This window comes from Pteronotus mesoamericanus, unplaced genomic scaffold, assembly GCF_021234165.1.
Source record: "Pteronotus mesoamericanus isolate MK-2021 breed Mesoamerican mustached bat unplaced genomic scaffold, CSHL_Meso_final contig_301, whole genome shotgun sequence".
Taxonomy (NCBI): domain Eukaryota; kingdom Metazoa; phylum Chordata; class Mammalia; order Chiroptera; family Mormoopidae; genus Pteronotus; species Pteronotus mesoamericanus.
Window position 1 is genome coordinate 762,072 of NW_026555129.1, and position 21,416 is coordinate 783,487.

The 21,416-nt window shown below is 40.2% G+C and overlaps 1 protein-coding gene across 1 annotated transcript in view; it reads right to left on the bottom strand.

Moving 5' to 3' along the window:
* Positions 1 to 403: 403 nt before the first annotated feature.
* GPR139 (G protein-coupled receptor 139) overlaps positions 404 to 21,416 on the bottom strand; it is an 82,903-nt gene continuing 61,890 nt past the window's right edge. Inside the window, exon 2 of the mRNA XM_054575475.1 lies at positions 404 to 1,338. Coding sequence (XP_054431450.1) covers positions 404 to 1,338 — 935 coding nt within the window. The remainder of the gene's footprint in view (positions 1,339 to 21,416) is intronic.

Below are 21,416 nucleotides of genomic sequence, written 5' to 3' on the forward strand. Positions count from 1 at the left end.
AGAGCATAGGGAAGTGATGGGTAATCTCAGCTCTTCGAAGAGTGTGGACTCTGTTACAGTGCTACTGTGGTTTGATGTGTCACATAGATGAGCAGCTCCCAGTCAAAGACTGTTTCTCTCCTCTGTGTCCTTACTGGCCATGGATGAGGAATTACCTCTAGAGGCATCTTCAAACAGTAAGAACTTTGGTTGTCACTGTGCCTTTGTGAAAGTAACTGGAAACAAGATTCACACTTTTCTTTCTTCTCCTCAATCTTTTCTTATCTACCAGTCTCTAAGATGCTCAGTGTGGAGAGAGGAAGTCAGATTATCAGTCTTAAGGAGAGCTGTACAGCTGTAGTAACAGCCACCCTCCAATCTGAAAATGGATTAGACAAAGGCACTAGGTGCCAAACCTATGGGGTCATGGGGATACTTTTATAGATTTCCCATTTCTGTCATACTGGTGCACCAACATCTTGATGCAGTGTGAGTTGGCTGGTGAGATCCAGGGGCTACTTGTTATGGAAAAGTTATTGTTGATGTAGAACTGCACAGGTTGCTTCTGGCACCTGAAGAAGGCCTTGAGTGTGGCAGCTGCCATGGTGCGGAAACGCTTGCTGATGAAGCAGTAGAGGAAGAAGTTGATGGTGGTGTTCAGCAGAGCCAGCATGTTGGCAACATCTGACATGATGTGCACCAGCCAGCGGTTCTCAATGGGAGCCCCATAAAGGTGGTAGAGAATCATGACAATGCGAGGGGCCCAGAGTGTGGCAAAAATGGAGGTAATGGTGAACAAGATGGCAGTGGTTTTCCCTGTGGAGTAGCCACGGAGGTGAAAGTCACTCTTCCTCCTGAGCTTATACACAATGACTGAGTTCAAGATGAAGAAGATGGAGCAGGGTACCAGGTACACAGTCAAGCAGTGAATCCAGATGAGAACATGATGCGCAGAAGTGCTAGTATAGTCTTCAGTCCAAATGTTAGGCCACCAATAGTAGGGGATACTGGTCAGGAAGCAGGTGATGTAAACACTGACAATGACTTTCTGGGTGCGGGCTGGGTAGGAGACCGCGTGGTACTTGAGCGGGTGGCAGACTGCGATATACCGATCAATGGTTAATGGCACAGTAATCCAGGTGGAGGTGTGGATGGAGGAGAATTCCAGCACTTCTATGATCTTATTGGGCATCTGAGGCATTTGCATGTTCAAGATGAAATCTTCCAACAAAAAGTCCACGAAAACAATGAAAAAGAGGACCAAGATGTCAGCCACAGCAAGTGCCAAGAGATAGTTGTAGGAGGACTTCTGCCTCCTAGCCACCAGCTGAGAGAGGATGATCACTGTCAGGATATTTGCTGTGGAGAGAAGAAAATTTGCTTTATCTCTGAAAATTTGCTATATCTGAAGATGACTTTAGGGCTATCGTGGGGTCCCAGGCATAAGTTTATTGAGTACTCCCATGAAAATTGAAAGGTCAGAACCAAGGCTTTTGTGAGATAATCACTGCACCACAAATTATACCTCATATGAACATGTGGATACTATTTTGACACAGTTTTATGCTCATATGTACCTTGTCCTCACTTCAGAAATGAAACTGGAGTTCAGAGAGCTGAAGGTACTTGCTTAGAGTCACACAGTTAGTAAGTAATGGTGACAGGGGCCAATCCTAGATATAATAATCCCAAATCTTGTGCTTTTTCTTTTGTCCAACCACATGGAACATATAGGGCTGAGGTGGCTTTTCTTGCTTCATGTGTTCAGGTAGGAGACTGGGCTATAGGACCTTGTAAGAATCTTTTTAGAAATTGGATTTCAGGTCTTTTCCTATTTAAGTAGATTTAGAATTGAAGGAATGGAGATTATGACCTTTCAATTAATTTAAAAATAAATAATGTTTATTTTTCAAGCAGGTAATCTACACACATGGTGTATAATTAAAAATAAAAGCAAAGTAAATTTTCCCTCCAATCTTGATCAGGGCAATCGCAGTTAATAAATAACTGATGCTTACATATATTCATATATTATGTGTTTAGAGTTTTTGCATAGAACTATGTTATTTTTCTTGGAGTCAGGTTTGTTTTGAAAATGGATCCAGCCATGGCTGGTGTAGCTCAGTGGATTGAGAGCTGGCCTGCGAACCAGAGGGTCGCTGGTTCAATTTGCAGTCAGGGCATATGCCTGGGTTGTGGGCCAGGACCCCAGTGTGGAGGGGGCATGTGTGTGAGAGGCAGCCACACATTGATATTTTTCTCCCTTTCTTTCTGCCTCCCTTCTCCTCTGTCTAAAAATAAATACATAAAATCTTTAAAAAAATAAAATGGATCTATATAATTTCTGATCTGTTTTGAAATGTCTCTTTAAATAAGATGCATCTAGAAAGTCATTAGGGACTCATTCTAAAATGATGTTTCAAAAGAAAATATATGGACATCATTGTACATGTTTATGCTCATTAAGTTTTATAGCCAATCCTGAATTTTGAACATTATTAATCCTGTTTTGCAAACAAGGGTCTCAGAGAACTTGTGTCCCTTGTCTGAATTCCAATGGCAAAACTAGAATCTTACTCTGGAACTCTCTTTTCTTTCTCTCTCTCTCCTTTTAAATTATTAGGCAATAGTTCCCATGTAAAAATGTCTTGTAATATACACAGCCAGGTGTGCTCAAATTAAACAAATTTTAACATTTTATTATATTTCCTTTTTTAAAAAAAAGAAATGACAATCTAGATATAGTTGAAGTCTTCTTAAATTACTGCAGTCCCATTTTTTAACTTCTCTTTTTTCTTTTTGAGGCAGCCACAGTGTTTCGGTCTGCAGGGTTATGCTGTGTACTCCTACTTTCTTTTACTGAATACACCATTCAGCATGTTTTGTTTTTGTTTTTTTCACTCAATATTACTTTTGGAAACCTGTGTTTGTTGATATGTGTAGATCTAGTTCACTCATTTTAATGACTATATAGCATTCCACTATGTAAACTTACTATAATTTATTCATTCTTATATAATATACATAGAGACATATCTCTACAAATAAATATATATGTGCCTATATATGTCTATATCTTTGTATGCATACACATATAAACATACACAGATGTACATAAACATGGCTATATGTGCTTATATATACATACACATTATACAGACATACATATGTGTGTGTGTGTGTGTGTGTGTGTGTATATATATATATATATATATATATATATGTTTGTACATATGTGTGGGGACATAATTCTAGGCAGTGGTAATGGCAAGTGCAAAGTCCCTGGGGTGGGAATGAGCTTGATATTCATGGAACAGAGAGAAGGCCTCTTATCAGTCCTTAGTACCATCCCCATTTTGTAGATAAGGAAAGTGAGGCCTGAATTTTTAGGTGATTTGCCAAAAGCCACATACTGAGTGAGTGGGGGGAGTCAGAAGGTAACTCTAGCTATATCTGACTTTAAGGCATATCAAGTCCTGCTTTGTTGATTTTTGGTCATAGGAAAAGGGTTATCAGCTCAAAAAAAAGTGATTCCTGTTCCCGTGGCTTAGAAAAGTACCATCATTTCTAATAATCCCTTTTTCCTATCCATTAAACAATGCCCACTTTGCCTCCCAGACTCTAAGGAGGCAGGAATGAATATATGCTGGGGTCTCCCCAGAAAAAAAAATGTTATATATATTCTGGCTTTTTACCACTGTCTCTCATTCCCAAGTTGAAACCTGCTTGAAATGTGATGTTAAAGTTCTCATATCCAAACTCTTTAAAAACTATTTTTTCCTCATCTAATTAATGCTTTAAGTCAGGAAGTTGTCAACCCCAAACTGAGTTTCTAGGTATTCACATTTGACATTTTCTTAAGTTTCTAGTAATTGCCTTTTATGAGAAACTAACTTTAAGACACTGAGTTTCCTATTTCTTTTGTACAGGTAGATTCCTCCCCAAGGCACCATCAAGAATGCTTAGGAGATCCTTGGAATTAGATAGAAGTGTGAGCAACAGAGGCCCCCAAGGGAAAGGAATGATGCCTATGTACTGACTTTCTAAAAAAGAAATGAGAAAGTAGAGTTCTTAATTTGACATTTGCTATAATTACCCACAATAAAAATCATTTCATTTACACAGTGGCACAATTTTCCCCACAGAAAGGGAGTGGTGTTGATAGAGTCTAGGTATATTTATAATGGGTGAATAAGTGAAGAAGCCCAAGTCATCACTCCCTGAAATTCCATTTCTCAGCTTTTCTCTATAACTAAAGACTCAGATGTTTGTTGTAGAAACCTAACCATTCTTATCCAAGCAAGCCCCAATGAACTTCATGATCAAATGTCAATGCTTCTAGAAAGTAAATCCTTTCTGTCAATGCTGTCATTGGACAGGTTTAAGCTTTTAGATAGCAGAAAGGCCATGTTTTGTGACTGAAAAACTTCTCAGTGATATTCTTGGTGGGATTCATTTCCTGTACTTTGCAGCTTACTGTGCTCAAACCTGAGAGGATTTGGGGAGTGGCCAAGAGAACAACACAGGCAAGACTGTCAGACCTCAGCATTAAATTGGCACAGAGAGAAAGGGTCAAGGTCTTCCAGAGTTATTTTCTGTGTCCATGAAGACTAAGATGTCCCTGCAATGTTCCTTGGTAGAGGCAGCTGGAACAGAGCACTGAATGGGAATTCTGAGTTCTGATATGTTTCTTTTCCTTTTTCTCTTTGAAAATGATTTTTCAATTACAAAAGTTAAAACACACTTCTAAAAAATCAAATATGGAAGATTATCATCCTGTAGTTCTGGCCAAGATGGAGGCATTGGTAGAAACACTTTGTTTCCTCACACACCCAAAAGAAGGAAAACAACCAATTTAAAAACAAGAACTTCCAGAAAATCAAACTGCATAGAAGTCTGACAACCAATGAGGTAAAGAAGAAACATTCATCCAGACTGGTAGAAGGGGTGGAGACAGGAAGGCGGGGCAGAGAGGATGCACAGCATGGTGGCAGCTGGTGGAAGGAGTGGGCAAAGTGGTGGCTGGTGGATGAGATTTCCCACATTCATGTGTGGATAAGCCAGGAGGGACAACTGCAAAGTGAGACAAATCATGCAACCCAGGGTTCCAGAGTGAGAAACTAAAGTCTCAAAACATCTGGTTGTGGAAACCAGAGATTGTGGGGTTGTGGCAGCAGGAGAAACTCCCAGTCTAGAACATACATGAGCCCTCTCACCTGAGAATTATGATGTGAAAGGCACAATACAGTTGTGGGAAATGAGAGAAGTGAAAGAAAGTGGGGCAAGAACCAAGCAAGCTAGCAGGGAGCAGAGTTCCCCCTTTTACTCCTCCCCCACATACAGCACCATAACACAGCAATGTGAATGGCCCCACCCTGGTGAATATCTAAGGATCCATCCCTTACAATGTAACAGGAGCATGGAGACAAATAAATATGGCCTAAATGAAAAAAGAGATCAAAACTCCAGAAAAAGAACTAAGTGATGACGAGATAGACCACTTATCAGATGCAAAGTTCAAAACACTGGTAATCAGGTTGCTCATATAAATGATTGCATATGGTTGCAAAATGAAGGAAGAAATGAAGGCTATACAAGTGAAATAAAGGAAAATATACAGGCAACCAACAGTGAAAGGAGGGAAATCAGGGCTCTAATCAACAATTTGGGACAGGAGGAAAGAATAAACTTTTAACTGAAATAAAATCAAGAAATAAGAATTCAAAAAATTGAGGAGAGGCTGAGGAACCTCTGGAACAACTTTAAACATCTCAACATTCTAATTATAGGGGTGCCAGAAGAAGAAGAGGAAGAGTAAGAAATTGAACTTATTTGATCAAATAATAAAACTTCCCCAATCTGGCAAAGGAAATAGACTCCCAGGAAGTCCAGAAAACTCAGAGAATCCTAAAGAAATTGTACCCAATGAGGAACACACCAAGACACATCATAATTATATTACAAAGATTAAAGATAAGGAGAGAATCTTAAAAACAGCAAGAGAAAAGGAGGTAGTTATCTACAAAAGAGTTCCCATGAGACTATCAGCTCATTTCCCAAAGAAACCTTATAGAGAAGGGGCTGGCTAGAAGTATTCAAAGTCATGAAAGACAAGGACCTACATCCAGATTACTCTCTCCAGGAAAACTATCATTTAGAATGGAAGGGCAGATCAAGTGCTCTCCAAATAAGGTAAAGTTAAAGGAGTTCATCATCACTAAGCCCTTATTATATGAGATGTTAAAGGGACTTATCTAAGAAAAAGAAGATCAAAATCTATGAACAGTAAAGTGACAACAAACTCACAACTATCAACAACTGAACCTAAAAACAAAAACAAACTAAGCAACCAACTAGCACAGGAACAGTACCACAGAAATGGAGGTCACATGGAGGGTTATCAGTGGGTGGGTGAGGAGAGAATGAGGGGAAAAGGTACAGGAAATAAGAAACCTAATTAGTAGGCACAAAATAGACAGGGGGAGGTTAGTATAGGAAAAGGAGAAGCCAAAGAACCTATATGTACAAGCCATGGACATGAACTAAGGTGGCTGGGGATGTTGAAGTGTGGGGGGATGCAGGGCAGAAGAGGGCAAAGGGGAGAAGAAATTGGGATGACTGTAATAGCATAATCAATGAAATATGCTTAAAAAATTAAGCAGGGAAGAGTAATGGGAAAAACGAGGACAACTGTAATTGAATAACAATTAAAAATTAAACATATCACTTTATATTAATATTACTAGCTGACTTTTATTGAGCATTCACTGTGAACAGGGCACTTTTAAGGACACAGCACTCATTATCTCACTTAATCTTCACAACCATCCTATAAGGTTGGTACCATTATTTGAGACCATTGTGGCTCAGAGAGATAAGAAACTTTATTTTTCTTTTTTTAATTTATTTGTTCAAATACATGTCTATCCCTTCCCACCACCACTTTCCCTTGCCCACTCCGCGCCTCCCTCAAACCTCCCCCTTTGGTTTTCTCCATGAGACCTTGCTATATGTTCCTTGACTTTTCCCTTTCCTTCCTTTTCCCCTGACCCCCTTCTGCCTTGTCTCTGTTGGTTTCTTTTCCTTTCAGTGTTGCTGGCCTTATTTTCCTTGCATCTTTGTTTTGTTGGTTAGGTTCCACTTATAAGTGAGATCATATGGTATTTGTCTTTCGCCCCCTGGCTTATTTTGCTTAGCATAATGCTCTCCAGTTCCATCCATGCTGTCGCAAAGTAGTAGTTCTCCTTTATTTTCTGCAGCATAAATTGTGTAAATGTACCATCATTTTTTTGATCCAGTCATCTACTGATGGGCTTTTAGGTTGCTTCCACCACTTGGCTATTGTAAATTGTGCTGCTATGAACACTGAGGTGTATAGGTTCCTTTGAATTGGCATTTTGGGATTCTTAGGGTATAGTGCCAGCAGGGGAATCACTACTGGATCAAAAAGCAGTTCCATTTTCAGCTTTTTGAGGAAATTCCACACTGCTTTCCACAGTGGCTGCACCAGTCTGCATTCCCACCAACAGTGCAGTAGTGTTCCCTTTTCTCTGCAGCCTCACCAGCACCTGTTCTTTGTTGATGTATTTATGATGGCCATTCGGACCGGTGTCAGGTGGTATCACATTGTGGTTTTGATCTGCATTTCTCTGATGGCTAGTGATGCCAAGCATGCTTCGAAATGTCTCTGGGCCCTCTGTATATCTTCCTTGGAAAAGTATCTGCCCAGGTCCTTTCCCCATTTTTTGACAGGATCATTTGTCTTCTTGGAGTGGAGGCAAGTGAGTTATTTATATATTTTGGATATCAAACCTCTAGCTGATGCATCATTAGCAAATATATTTTCCCATACTGTTGGCTCCCTTTTCATTTTGCTGATGTTTTCTTTAGCCGTGCAGAAGCTTCTTATTTTGATGAGGTCCCACTTGTTTATTCTTTCTTTTATGTCCCTTGCTTTAGGAGACATATCAGTGAAAAAATTGCTGCGTGGGATATCTGAGAGTTTCCTGCCAATGTTCTTCTCTAGGACTTTTATGGTGTTGCAACTTATATTTAAGTCTTTCATCCATCTTGAGTTTATGTTTGTGTATGGTGTCAGCTGCTTATCCAATTTCAATTTTTTTCAAGTAGCTGTCCAGCTCTCCCAACACCATTTGTTGAAGAGGCTATTATTGCTCCATTTTATGCTTCTGCCCCCTTTGTCAAATATTAGTTGCCCATATAGACCTAGGATTCTTTCTGGGCTTTCTATTCTGTTGCACTGGTCTATGGGTCTCTTCTTCTGCCAGTACCAGATTGTTTTGAGTATAGTGGAGTTTAATGTCCAGTATTGTGATCCCTCCTACTTTGTTTTTCTTTCTCAAAATTGCTGTAGCTATTGGGGGTCATTTATGGTTCCATATAAATTTTTGAAATGTCTGTTCTATTTCTGTGAAATACATCATTGGTATCTTAGTATGGATTGTGTTGAATCTATAATTTGTTTTGGGTAGTATGGACATTTTGATGATATTAATTCTTCCAATCCATGAGCACGGTATATACTTTCATTTTTTTGTGTCTTCCTTAATTTTTTTCTTCAATGTTGTATAGTTTTCTGCGAACAGGTCTTTTACCTCTTTGGTTAAATTTATACTTAGGTACTTTATTTTTCTTCTTGCTATATTGAATGGTATTTTTTTTTCTGATTTCTTCTTCTATTTCATTGCATGTGTACAAAAATGACTTTGATTTCTGAATATTGATTTTGTATCCTACTGTTTTTCCAAATTCACTTATTAGGTTGAGGAGTTTTTTGGTAGAGTCTACAGGGTTCTCTACGTACACTATCATGTCATCTGCAAACAATGATAGTTTTACTTCCTCCTTTCCTATCTGAATGCCTTTTATTTCTTTTCTTGACTGACCACTGTGGTTAGGATTTCCAAGATGATCTTGAAAAGAAGTTGTGATAGCGGGCATCCTTGTCGCGTTCCCGATCTTAGTGGGAAAGCTTTCAGTTTTTGCCCATTGATTATGATACTGGTGTAGGTTTTTCATATATGGCCTTTATTACGTTGTGGAATGCCCCGTTCATTCCCATTTCACTGAGAGTTTTGATCGTAAATGAGTGCTGTACCGTATTGGATGCATTTTCTGCATCTACTGAGATGATAATATGGTTTTTGTCTTTTCTTTTATTTATGTGATGTATTACATTTATTGACTTGTGTATATTGAGCCATCCCTGCATCCCTGGGATGAATCCCACTTGATCATGGTGGATAATCTTTTTAATGTATTGCTGGATGCGATTTGCCAATATTTTGTTGAGGATTTTAGCATCTATATTCATCAGCGAAATTGGCCTGTAGTTTTCTTTCTTTGTAGGGTCTTTATCGGGTTTTGGGATCAGGGTGATGCTGGCCTCATAGAAAGAGTCTGGGAGTCTTCCCTCCTCTTGGATTTTTTTGAATAGTCTGAGAAGGACAGGGGTTAGCTATTCCTTAAATGTTTTGTAAAATTCTCCTGTGAAACCATCCGGCCCTGGGCTTTTGTGTGCTGGGAGTTTCTTGATTACTGCTTCAATTTCCCCAGCTGTTATCAGTCTGTTCAAGCTTTCTGTTTCTTCCTCCTTCAGTGTTGGAAGATTATACTTTTCTAGAAATTTGTCCATTTCATCAAGATTTTCAAGTTTCTAGGCATATAATAGTTCATAGTAGTTTCTGAAGATCCTTTGTATTTCTGTGGTATCAGTTGTTATTTCTCCTCTTTCATTTCTGATATTAATTTGGGTCCTCTCCCTTTTTTTCTTGATGAGTCTGCTTAACAGCTTGTCAGTTTTATTTATCTTTTCAAAGAACCAGCTTCTGGCTCAGTTGATCCTCTGAATTGTTCTTTTCGTCTCTATGTCATTCAGTTCTGCTCTAATCTTGACTATTTCCTTCCTTCTACTTGCTCTGGGATTTATTTGTTGTTGTTTCTCAAGCTCTTGAAGTTGTAGTGTTAGGTCTCTTATTTGAATTGTTTCTATCTTTCGTAGGTAAGCCTGTGTTGCTATGAACTTCCTTCTCAGGACTGCCTTTGCCGTGTCCCATAGGTTTTGCACTGTTGTCTGTTCATTTTCATTTGTTTCCAGACATTTTTTGATTTCTTCTCTTATCTCATCATTGACGCATTCATTGTTTAATAGTCTACTGTTCAGTCTCCATGAGTTTGAAACTGTTTGAAGTTTCTCTTTGAGGTTGATTTCCAGTTTCAAGCCCTTGTGGTCCGAGAAAAAGTTTGGTATTATTTCAATTTTCCTGAATTTGCTGAGGCTTGCTTTGTGTCCTATCATGTGGTCTGTCTTTGAAAAACCTCCATGGACATTTGAAAAGAATGTGTATTTTTCTTCTTTGGGATGTAAGGTTCTATATATGTCAGTTAAGTCTCTTTGATTCAGTGTGTCATTCAGCGCCACAATATGTTTATTAATGTTTTGTTTGGAAGATCTGTCCATTTTTGACAGAGGTGTGTTGAAATCCCCTACTATCAGTGTGTTGCTGTCTATATCTTTTTTGAAGTCATCCAAGATTTTCCTTATATACTTGGGTGCTCTTATTTTGGGTGCATATAACTTTATAATGCTTATGTCTTCTTGATAGATTCTACCTTTAAGTATTATAAAGTGCCCCTCTGGGTCACTTTTGATGGCCTTTGTTTTGAAATCTCTTTTGTCTGATATAAGTGTTGCTACCTTTGTTTTCATCTCTTGCCCATTTGTCTGAAATATTTTTTCCATCCTTTACTTTCAATCTGTGTAGGTCTTTTGCTCTGAGGTGGGTCTCTTGTAGGTGGCATATGTGTGGATCATGTTTTCTTATCCATTCAGCTATCCTGTGTCTTTTGATTGGGGCCTTTAGTTCATTTACATTGAGAGTTATTACTGATGGATACTTATTCATTTTTTCTCTTTGTACCTGTGTTTTTCTCCTTCTCACTCTTTTCTTTTATCTTCTTAAACCAGTCCCTTTATCATATCTTGTAGTGCTGGTTTGGTGGAGACATATTCTTTTAGCCTTCTTTTGCCTGGGAAACTCCTTATTTCCCCTTCTATTTTAATTGAGAGCCTTGCTGGATAGAACAGCCTTGGTTGTAGTCCCTTGCTTTTCATTACTTGGAATATTTGTTGCCATTCCCTTCTGGCCTGTAGTGTTTCTGTTGAGAAGTCAGCTCCTAGCTATGTCCGGGACCCCTTGTATTTTGCTTTCTCCTTCTGCCTTGCTGGCTTGAGGATTCGCTCTTGTTCTTCGATAGTTGCCATTTTAATGATGATGTGTCTTGGAGTGGGCCTCCTTGGATCCCTCTTGAGTGGGGCCCTCTGTGCCTCCTGGATCCATGAGAACCTTTCTCTCCTCAAATTAGGGAAATTTTCCATCATTATTCTTTCCAGGAGGTTCTCTATTCCTTGCTCCTCTTCTTCTCCTTCTGGTATCCCTATTATGTGGATATATTGCATTTCAGGATATATTGCATTGTCCTGCATTCCCTTCAATGCCTCTTCATTCGAATGAGTCTTTTTTCCATTTCTTGTTTTTTCTGGGAGCTTTTTTTTTTTACCTTATCCTCCATCTTACTGATTTGATCCTTGGCCTCTTCCAGCCTGCTTTGGATTCCTTCTACTGTGTTCTTCAATTCAGAAATGGTATTATTCATATCCTCTTGTGTCTTCTTATTAGTTCTCTGTCCTTTTCTAGGTTGATATAGTTTGCTGTAAGATCCTGATAGTTTATCTGCAGTTTTTCATAGTTCTGTTTGAGCTGGCTGAGCTCATGGAGCTTCCTTAGAGCCATTGTTTTGAATTCAATATCTTACAGTTCCTGTGCCTCTATTTCATTTAGCTCTCTCTGTGGGGATTCCCCCTTTCCACTCATTTTGGGGGAACTTCTTTTCCCATTTTGTGAGTGTCTATTAAGTTATTTATATATTTGTGTGTGTATTTATTTATTTTAGCTTCTGCTTCAATTGATCCATCCTGATTTCCTGACTTTGTGGATTAAACTTCTATGGTAGTAGGCGGGTCTTTTTCTTCCTTCCTTCTTTCCTTCCTCCCTTCTTTCCTTGGCCTGCTTCTGATGATGTCACTTGTTGACCCTATATGACCTTAGGTCTTTTTTTTTGAACTTTCCAGGAATCTATTGTCTTTGTCTGACTCCTGCTTTGGGCAGCTCTCTGACCCCTTCATCCAGGGATCTACTATTTCTGTGGATCACTCTGCACTGTTATGCCAGCTCCTTGAATGTTCTCCCCAGCCCGGCATCCTCCACCTGCCTGGGCAGGCGTGCGCTTGCTCCATTCCAGGGGCACTTATTCATCCTACCTCGTGCACTCTCCTGGTGCCTGTACCCAGCAGGCACCCCGGGATTGGTCAGTTTAGGGTCTTCTATTTTGTACTTTCTCCACCTTTGGCTCTTTGGCGGCGTGGCCTGCCTGCCCAAAATGGAGACTACGGAAATGGGAAGAAGTCAGCTCCAAGACTCCCTGGTTAATCCTGTCTCTAGTCTCTCCTCCAGGGTCTCTGGGCAGCTCTGTGACTCCTTTGGCCCAGGATCCACTATTTATGCAGATGGCTCTACACTCACAGGCCTCAGCAGGCATCACTTTATGCCTGCCCTCGCTGATCTGTGCACTCTCTCACAGGCCTCATGGGCTCCAACCTGCGGGAGCCCTCACCAGCCCGCGCAGTCTCAGGTCCACACACGTGCTTGCCAACTCTTGCCGGCCATTCGGCATGTGTGTGTGTGTGCATGCATGCACTGAGTGGTTTTGGGTTGTCTATTGTGTGCTTTTCAGCTTTTGGCTCTTTGGCTGCTTGGCCTGCCCATGCACAATGGAGAATACAGAAAGGAGAAGGAGTTGGGATTCCCCAGTTCCTCCTCCTGTTCTCTCTCCAATGACTCCATTTCCAGTCTCTCCTCAGGGGTCTCTGGTCAGTTCTGTGACCCTTCGGCCAGGGATCCAATATTTCTGCAAACTGCATTATAGTCACTGGCCATCTGGCTCCCACGCGCCCGCTTCCAACTCTTTGGGGGTGCACCCTGACTTTGCAAAATGGAGACTATGGAATGGGGAGGGAGTAGGGACTCCCCAGTTCCTCCTCCCATTCTTTCCCCAATGCCTCTGTCTCCAGTCTCTCCTCAAGGCTCTCTATGCAGCTGTGTGATCCTTTTGGCCAGGTATCCTCTATTTCTTCCAGCTTGTCTGCACTTAGCCCCCCAGCTCTCATGCTCACAAAAGGCATGTTAATTGATTCCCTTATGCCTGAGTGAGATGGTAGCTGCAGAGTGGGAGGTGAGTTATCACCAGGTCTCTGCCAGCCACCATCTCAGTTTTCTTCACAAAGTCTTCCTCACCAGTCTTTTCCCAGGCACCAGCCCACTCTGCTGCCACCTCTACCCAGAGATCAAGGAGGGCGGCTGCCACTGCAAATGTTTGCATTGGCCCTTTATATGTCTCTTTGCATCTCCAGACACCTGTCTCTGGCAGAGAGCACCTCTAAGCTTTTTGGGGTTGCATTTTGTCCTTGTGTTTTCCTGGTTATAGCTGCTGTATTCTAGGGGTCCTTGTTTATGGTTCAGACCCTGTTCTTCTCAGGGGGATCCAACTGGCTGTTTCAATGTTCCTCTGGTGCTGGTTCCCATGGGTGCCCAGCCCACCCTCTTGAGCCTCCACTGCACTTCTCACCCATTGGGATGTGTGACAGTTGAATCCCCTGTCTGTCCGTGGCTCCAAGGCTCTTCTCCCTCTATCATTCCATTGTTTTCCAGGTGACTTCTCCACTATTTAGTTGCAATTCCAGTTTGGTCTTGTGAGGAGGTCAGCATGACTCCCATTCACTTCTCCACCATCTTTGAATCTCCACTTTTTTTTTGTCAGTCCCCTTTACATGTTGTCACTGTGGCAGCATGAAATCATGACTCCTGTCAACAAATGTTTTATGGTTTCATTGCCATAACGTCATTATTTGGCTAAGAGATTTCTATACCTGCCCTTATTTGAGTTCAATCAGCAAGCAAGTGGTGAGCCAGCACAATAAACAAGGACTTTGGTCTCCTGAGTTTATACATTTAGTTACTACTGAGAAATCATAAAGGGAAGCTCTGCCCAAATACCATTTTTCAGAGATAACACAGCCTCTTAGATTGTCTCCAGTAAGTCACACCTCCTGGTTATCATGCCTTTGTGTAGCCTCCTCCTCTAGTGTTGGAGCTAGTTCTGTGACTTATTTTTGACCAGTAGACTATGGAAGGAGTAATGCTGTATGCCCAGGTCCTAATTGGTCCTTTTAAATACTGGATTTTGGGGATGCTTTCTCTTGGAACCCAATTTTGAGAATCCCAATCCATGAGAGGCCACGTGCATAGACTCTGGTGGAAAGCCCCAGGTTAGAGTGTAGCTGACATCCAACAACCATGTAAGCCATCTTTAGCCAACTCAGTAGAACCCCTAAGTGACTGCATTCCAGCTTTCCATGGCTGCCATGGCAGGGAGAGCTCACCCAAGACCAATCTAGCTGATTGTTGTTCAATACTCCAATATTTTTGTTGATTTTTTGTTTGGAAGTGCTATCCATTGTTGACAGTGGGGTGTTAATATCCCCTACATTGACTATATTGCTGCCTATATCTTTATTAAAGTCTTATAATATTTTCTTTACATATTTAGGTGCTCCCGTATTGGGTATATATGTTTATAAGAGTTATATCTTCTTGTAGGACTACTCCCTTAAGCATCATGTAGTGACTTTCTTTGTATTTTGTTGTGACCTTTGTTTTGAAGTCTATTTTGTCTGATATAAGTACTGCTACCCCAGCTTTTTTTTTTTTATGGATGGAACTGGAGACTATTATGCTAAGTGTAATAAGCCAGTTGATGAAAGACAAATATTTGATCTTACTTATAAGAGGAATCTAATGAACAAAATAAACTAAGAAGCAAAACAGAAGCAGAGACATGGAAAGATGGAACAGACTGAGAGCTGTCAGAAGAAGGACAAGAATGAGGGAGGCAGGGAAGGGATTGGTCAAAGAACATGTATTAATGACCCATGGACATGGACAATCAGGTGGGAAATGACTGTGGGAACAGGGGGTGGGCTAGGAAGAGGAGGGTTAAAGGGGGAAAACTGGGCCAACTGTAATATAATAAACAATAATAATAATAAAAGGAACAACATAGATGAGCCCAGCCAGCCCAAGTGCCATGATATACAATCATCAATGAAGATTGTATACCTTTATATTTTAAAATGGTTTGCTTTGCTACACTAGATAACTGGTACAGAGAACTGTTAAACATTTGGTGTTTATATCTCCAGGATGTTTATATGCCTATATTATAAAGATAATTAGTAATAATGGTTATCGCCACAAAACAAGATCATACAATGATATTGTTATTATGCAAGTCGATATTTTTCAGTTAGAAATAAGCATGGATGTTTTTCTATATCAGTAATATCCAAAGAATATTCATCCAAGAATGGACATTTTTTTCTTTTCTTTTCTCTTTCTTTCTTTCTTTCTTTCTTTCTTTCTTTCTTTCTTTCTTTCTTTCTTTCTTTTTTTGCCGCTATAGACCTTTGTTAACCATTTTAGTACATTTCTGTCAAACAAATGTCCTAAAGTAAAAATGGTTTAAAGGGTAACAGATATCAAAATTGCAACTAAACTATAGAACAACCATCATTCAGGACCACCAGAAATCAAGCCTAATGGAAATTCTACAACTACAGAATTAAAGAAGAAAGTACATTGAGATTGGTAGGAAGGGTGGACGGGCTGAAATGTGGAATGAGCTAGTCCCACATCCATTTGTAGCAGATACAAATTGGGAGGGATATCTCAGGAGCAAGGGGTCCCAGCCATCTTGCCAGGATTTCAGTGCCAGGAAGATAAAGGCTCTATAACTTCTAGCTGTAAAAACCAGTGGGGATTCAAGCTGTGGAAGACAGAAACTGGTGGACTCCCCTACAATTCCTTTTAAAGGGTCTATGTGCACTCACACTCACTCTCTTTGAGCTCCAGAATGAGGGTAACAGATTAAAGGGCACCAGAGATATACCAGAAGGAACTGAATTGTTAAGCATCATGGATAGAGCTGGGGGCTAGTGTTCTCCCAGACCAAAGTGCTGGTAGAGGCCATTATTCCTTTTCTTAACCTCCCCTCACATATCCATAAAGCTTACACTGCCAACCCCATTCTGGTGATTCCTTGAGGCCCTGCCCCACCCAATTTTTGTGCCACCCAACCTTTTTTCATTGGCTTTGCCATCTGAATGGTGGATCTTGGTCCATACTTCAGATTTTTCTAAATTCTCTCAGAAAGAAGCATCTGGCTTCAGCAAGCCCTATGTCTCTCACTAAGTTGCCCCCGGCCCAGCACCAGCAGCAGCTGGCCTTGGTTCAGAGTTCAGCCTCACCTAGGCACTGCCAAGCCCAGCACAAGTAGCAGCCATCAGCAGACCACTTTGTAGCTTATACTAGATGACCCCAGAGAGAACACAGGAAGTGCTGACCTTGGAAGTATGAACAGCAATCAAGGTTCAACTACAACAGGAGGCTGTACACTATCCACACAGTGGGCACACCTCAAGTACCCAGCTTGCGTAACAGGGGAGACTGTGCCACTGGACCCTACAGAAAATCTACTACATTAGGCTACTCTATCAAGTCTGGGAAATTTAGCAGCTATACCTAATACATAGAAACAAACACAAGGAGACTGCCAAAATGAGGAAACAGAAAAACATGGCCCAAATGGAAGAACAGAACAAAATGCAAGAAAAAGAACTAAACAAAATGGACATAAACAAGCTACTAGGTGCAGAGTTCAAACACTGGTTAAAAGTATAGTCAAGGAACTTAGTGAAGCTTCAACTGTATAAAAAAAAGATCCAGTCAGAAACAAGAATGCACTATTTAAAATAAAGAATGATTTATAGTGGATGAAGCTGAGAATCAAATCAGTGATTTTGAATATAAAGAAACAAACAAACAAGCAAACAGAAAACCCCACCCAACCAATTAGGACAGCAAGAATAACAAGAATTCAAAAACATAAGGATAGTATAAGGAGACTACGGGACAACTTCAAGTGTACCAACATTTGCATATGGAGGTGCCAGAAGGAAAAAAAGAGTGAGCAAGAAATTGGAAATCTATTTTAAAAAATGACAGAAAACTTCCCTAACTTGATAAAAGAAATACACATACAAGTCCAAGGAAGCACAGAGAATTCCAGACAAGATGAACCCAAAGAAACACATCATAATTAAAATACCAACGATTAAATGCCTTTTTTAAAATGGTGCCAATGAGGGAACCTTTAAAATTTTTTTTTTATTTTAAAATCTTGTTTATTCTATTACAGTTGTCTCAATTTTTTCCCCTTTGCCCTCCTCCATCTATCCCACCCTGCCTCCCACTCCCATAGGCAATTCCCACTCTGTTGTTCATGGCCATGGGTCAAAGAGGGAATCTTAAAAGCAGCAAGAGAAGAAAAGCAGTTAGTTACCTAAAAGGGAACCCCCATAAGACTTTCATCTGATTTCTCAAAAGAAACATAGCAGGCTAGAAGGGAGCGGCAAGAAATACTCTAAGTGATGAAAAGCAAGGACCTACAACCAAGATTACTCTACCCAGTTAAGCTATCATTGGGAATTGAAAGACAGATAAAGAGATTCTGAGCAAAGAAAAAGCTAAAGGAGTCCATTAGCACTAAACCAGTATTATATGAAATGTTAAAGGGTCTTCTTAAGAATAAAAAGATCAAAACTATGAACAATAAAATGGCAATAAATACATACCTATCAACAACTTAATCTAAAACACCAAAATAAACAAATGAGCAGAACAGAAACAGAATCATAGATGCAGAGAATGTTTTGATGGTTGCCAGAAGGGAGGGAGTTTGTAGAGATGGGCAAAAATGGTGAAGGAATTAAGAAGTACAAATTGGTAGTTACAGAATACTCACAGGAATCTAAAGTGCAGCATAGGAAATAGAGTAACCAAAGAACACATATGCATGACCTATGGACATGGAGAGTGGTATGGGGATTGCCTGAAGGAGTGGGCAGTCTGGGTGGAGTAGGGCAAAGTGGGAACACTTGGGACAACTGCAATAGCATAATCAATTCAATAAATTGATTATTTATTTTTAATTTAATAAAAATATATATATACACATATATGTAAACTGGGACAATCAATTTTATATATATATATATTTTTTTTAATGTCAAAGGTTAAAGACAAAGAGGGAATCTTTTAAAAAATTATTTCTTTATTTTTAGAGAAGGGGGAAAAGAGGGAGAAAGAGAGGGAGAGAAACATCAATGTATTTGCCTCTCTGCACCCTCAACCATGGACCTGGCTGGCAACCCAGGCATATGCCCTGACTGGGAATTCAACCTGCAACCCCCTGGTTCAAAGGCCAGCACTCAGTCCACTGGGTTACACCAGCCAGGGCACAAAGAGGAAATCTTAAAAGCAGCAAAAAGAAAGCAGTTAGTTACCTGCAAGGGAGCCTCCATAATGCTGTCAGCTGATTTCTCAAAAGAAACTTCACAGGCTAGAAGGGAGTGGCAAGAAATATTCCAAATGATAAAAAGCAAGGACCCACAACTAAGATTATTCTACCCAGCAAAGTTATCATTTAGAATCAAAGGACAGATAAAGAGCTTTTAGGACTAGAAAAACTAAAGAAGTTAATCACCACCAAACCAGCATTATGTGAAATGTTAAAAGGTCTTCTAGAAGAAGAAGAAGGAAGAAGAAGAAAGAAGAAGAAGAAAAGAAGGAGAGAAAAATATGAAATATGAGTAACAAGATGGGAACAAATACATATCATGCAACAATTGAATCTAAAAAACAAATAAGCAGAACAGAAACAGAATCATAGATACAGAGAACATTTTGATGGTTGCCAGATGGAAGAGGGTTCAGGGGTTCAGGAGTTTGAGGGCATTGGTGAAAAAAGTGAAGGGATTAAGAAGTACAAATTAGTAGTTAAAGAATACTCATGACAACATAAAGTATAGCATAGGAAATAGGATGGCCAAAGTACATATATGCATGACCCATGGAGATGTACAATGGTGTGGGGATTGCCTGAGGGTTGTTGGGGGGCTGGATAGAGGTAGTCAGAGGGAGGAAAATTGGGACAACTGTAATAGCATGATCTATAAAATATAATTTAAAAAGATAACACTATTTTTTCCTCCTTCTCTTCCCTTCTTCTTAAAGGTAGCTAAGAGAATTTGCAAGAAAAAGAATATAAATTAGGGCTACAAAAGGATTTAGGTTAGACATCAGGAAAAATTTTTATGGCAACAGACATTATGTGGATAACAGCAGGCCATTGGCACCTGCTCTTTGGGAAAGAGCCACATGCAGGTTTTCAGAAAAGGACAGAGAATTGCTTACCTGGGTTGAAAAAATTCCTAGGATTGTATTCTTGCAATCCTCAGCATTCTAAGTTATGTTCTTGTGAGTTTCCAAAAAGAGAGCTATCCACCCCTTTCAGCCACCATCTCCTGTGACTTAAATGCATAATTTCTTCTTCTAGTTGCCTATCTTTTGCACTAGAAGAGTTAGCCCTCATGACTTGGAGACCCATATAGACCCCTGACACCTTAAGTAATTCCAATTGTGTTCTTTCAGCTATTCCCAGGAAGTGCCCCTTGTGTAGATCAAGTGGGAGTTGGAGACTGAATTGCATGGTGGAACATTGCATCTTGGAGGTTGTCACCTATTTCATTATTATCTGTTCCACTCTTGGAATGGAAGAAAGAGGAAATAAAAACATGATATTGGCAATACTTAGCACTCAGTATTTTTGGGCTCTGGATAGTGTTAGGAGGTCTATAGGAGGTTCTATTCTGAGGGCTTCCAGGAGAGGAGCATGAGAAAGATTCCCCTAGGACAAATGTCAGACAATGTGGTTCCAGCCTAAGGCACTGTCAGCAGGCCAGTGGCCATCCTTATTTCCCATTGTTCTACTTTCTCCAAGGAACTTGGAACATAAAGTGTATTTCCTGCAGCTGGTTATTAGTGGCACAAAACTGACTGTGGGTAGGTGGGGTAAGATCAGGCAGTGTGAGACATCTCAGGGTTAGATTGGGTTCTAACATAGACTGCTGTGTACCCATGAACAAGCTACGTTCCTTCCCAGGGCCCCAATTCCCAGATCTGCAAAATGAGCCAGTTATATTAAAACAGTAATGATGGTAGTATTATATCTCATATCTAGTGAAGATGAGTTGAGAGTTTAACAGGCAGACCAGGCAAGAGGGCTTTCCTGAAGGAATGAACAAAATACACAAAGGCAAAGAGGTATGAAAGAAGGTCAGCCACTATTCTCTCAGAGCAGTTAATGGGTACTGTGTGTTTACTCTATGTTAGGCCCTGAGCTTACTTCTTCATATACATGGTGTCCATTTCATATCTAGATTATTAAATATTATCTAATATTAAATATCCAGGTTAAATCCTTCCTAATAAAGTATGTACTATTTCCATTCCCTTAGTGTAAATGAGAAAGACTGAGGCACGGGAAGGCTGAGAAGATGACTGAGGCTGAACACAAAGGAATCAAATGCATCTTCCAGTTCTCCCATGCACAACACCTGTTATATAAAAGCTGAGAATATTTAAGAACAACTGTTGCATTTATTAATAACAATTCCCTCTATTAAGCACTTATTATATGTTGCTCACTTGGGAGAGGCTTACTTGAATTAAATCTAATCCTCATATGACATTAGGAAATAGGTACCATTAATATCCTCATTATAGAGACAGGGACACTGAGGCTCCGTGGGCCAAAAACCTAGCCCAATCGCATATCAAGTTTGAGCCAGACCCAGTATTCAAAACCAATTTATGAGACTCTAGAGCACATTTGATGCACCTACTGATCCAGATACTTTCATAATTATCTTGAGGGAAGTGAACAAGTTCATTCCTTTTCTTTTTGTAAGAAGGGAACACTATATATATGTTTGTACCATGTATGTGCCATGACGGAACTCGAAAAAAGACTTCCTTTCAGAGGGGTTTTAGGACCTTTGAAAATACCATTCCCTGGGTATTAGTTGGGACTAAAGAAAGAGTGAGTTCATCTCTGCCCCTGATTATCAAGCCACTTTCCTTAAACCCAGGGCATATAACCAAGACCTTTCCCATTACCCCTTCCAACATCCCCTGACACACCATTGGGAAATTCTCCCTGAAATTTATCCCAGGGGCTCAGTTCCCAGCCACACTGACTATCCCCTCACTTCCAGCTGGTGACTGCCTTACACACAAGGATGCTCATTTGGTTTTGCTGTTTTGTGGACCCAGGGTGATTGTCACTAGGTTCCAGGGACCAACAGGAAGTCAGAGGCTCCTGGGCTCTTCATTTGAATTCTC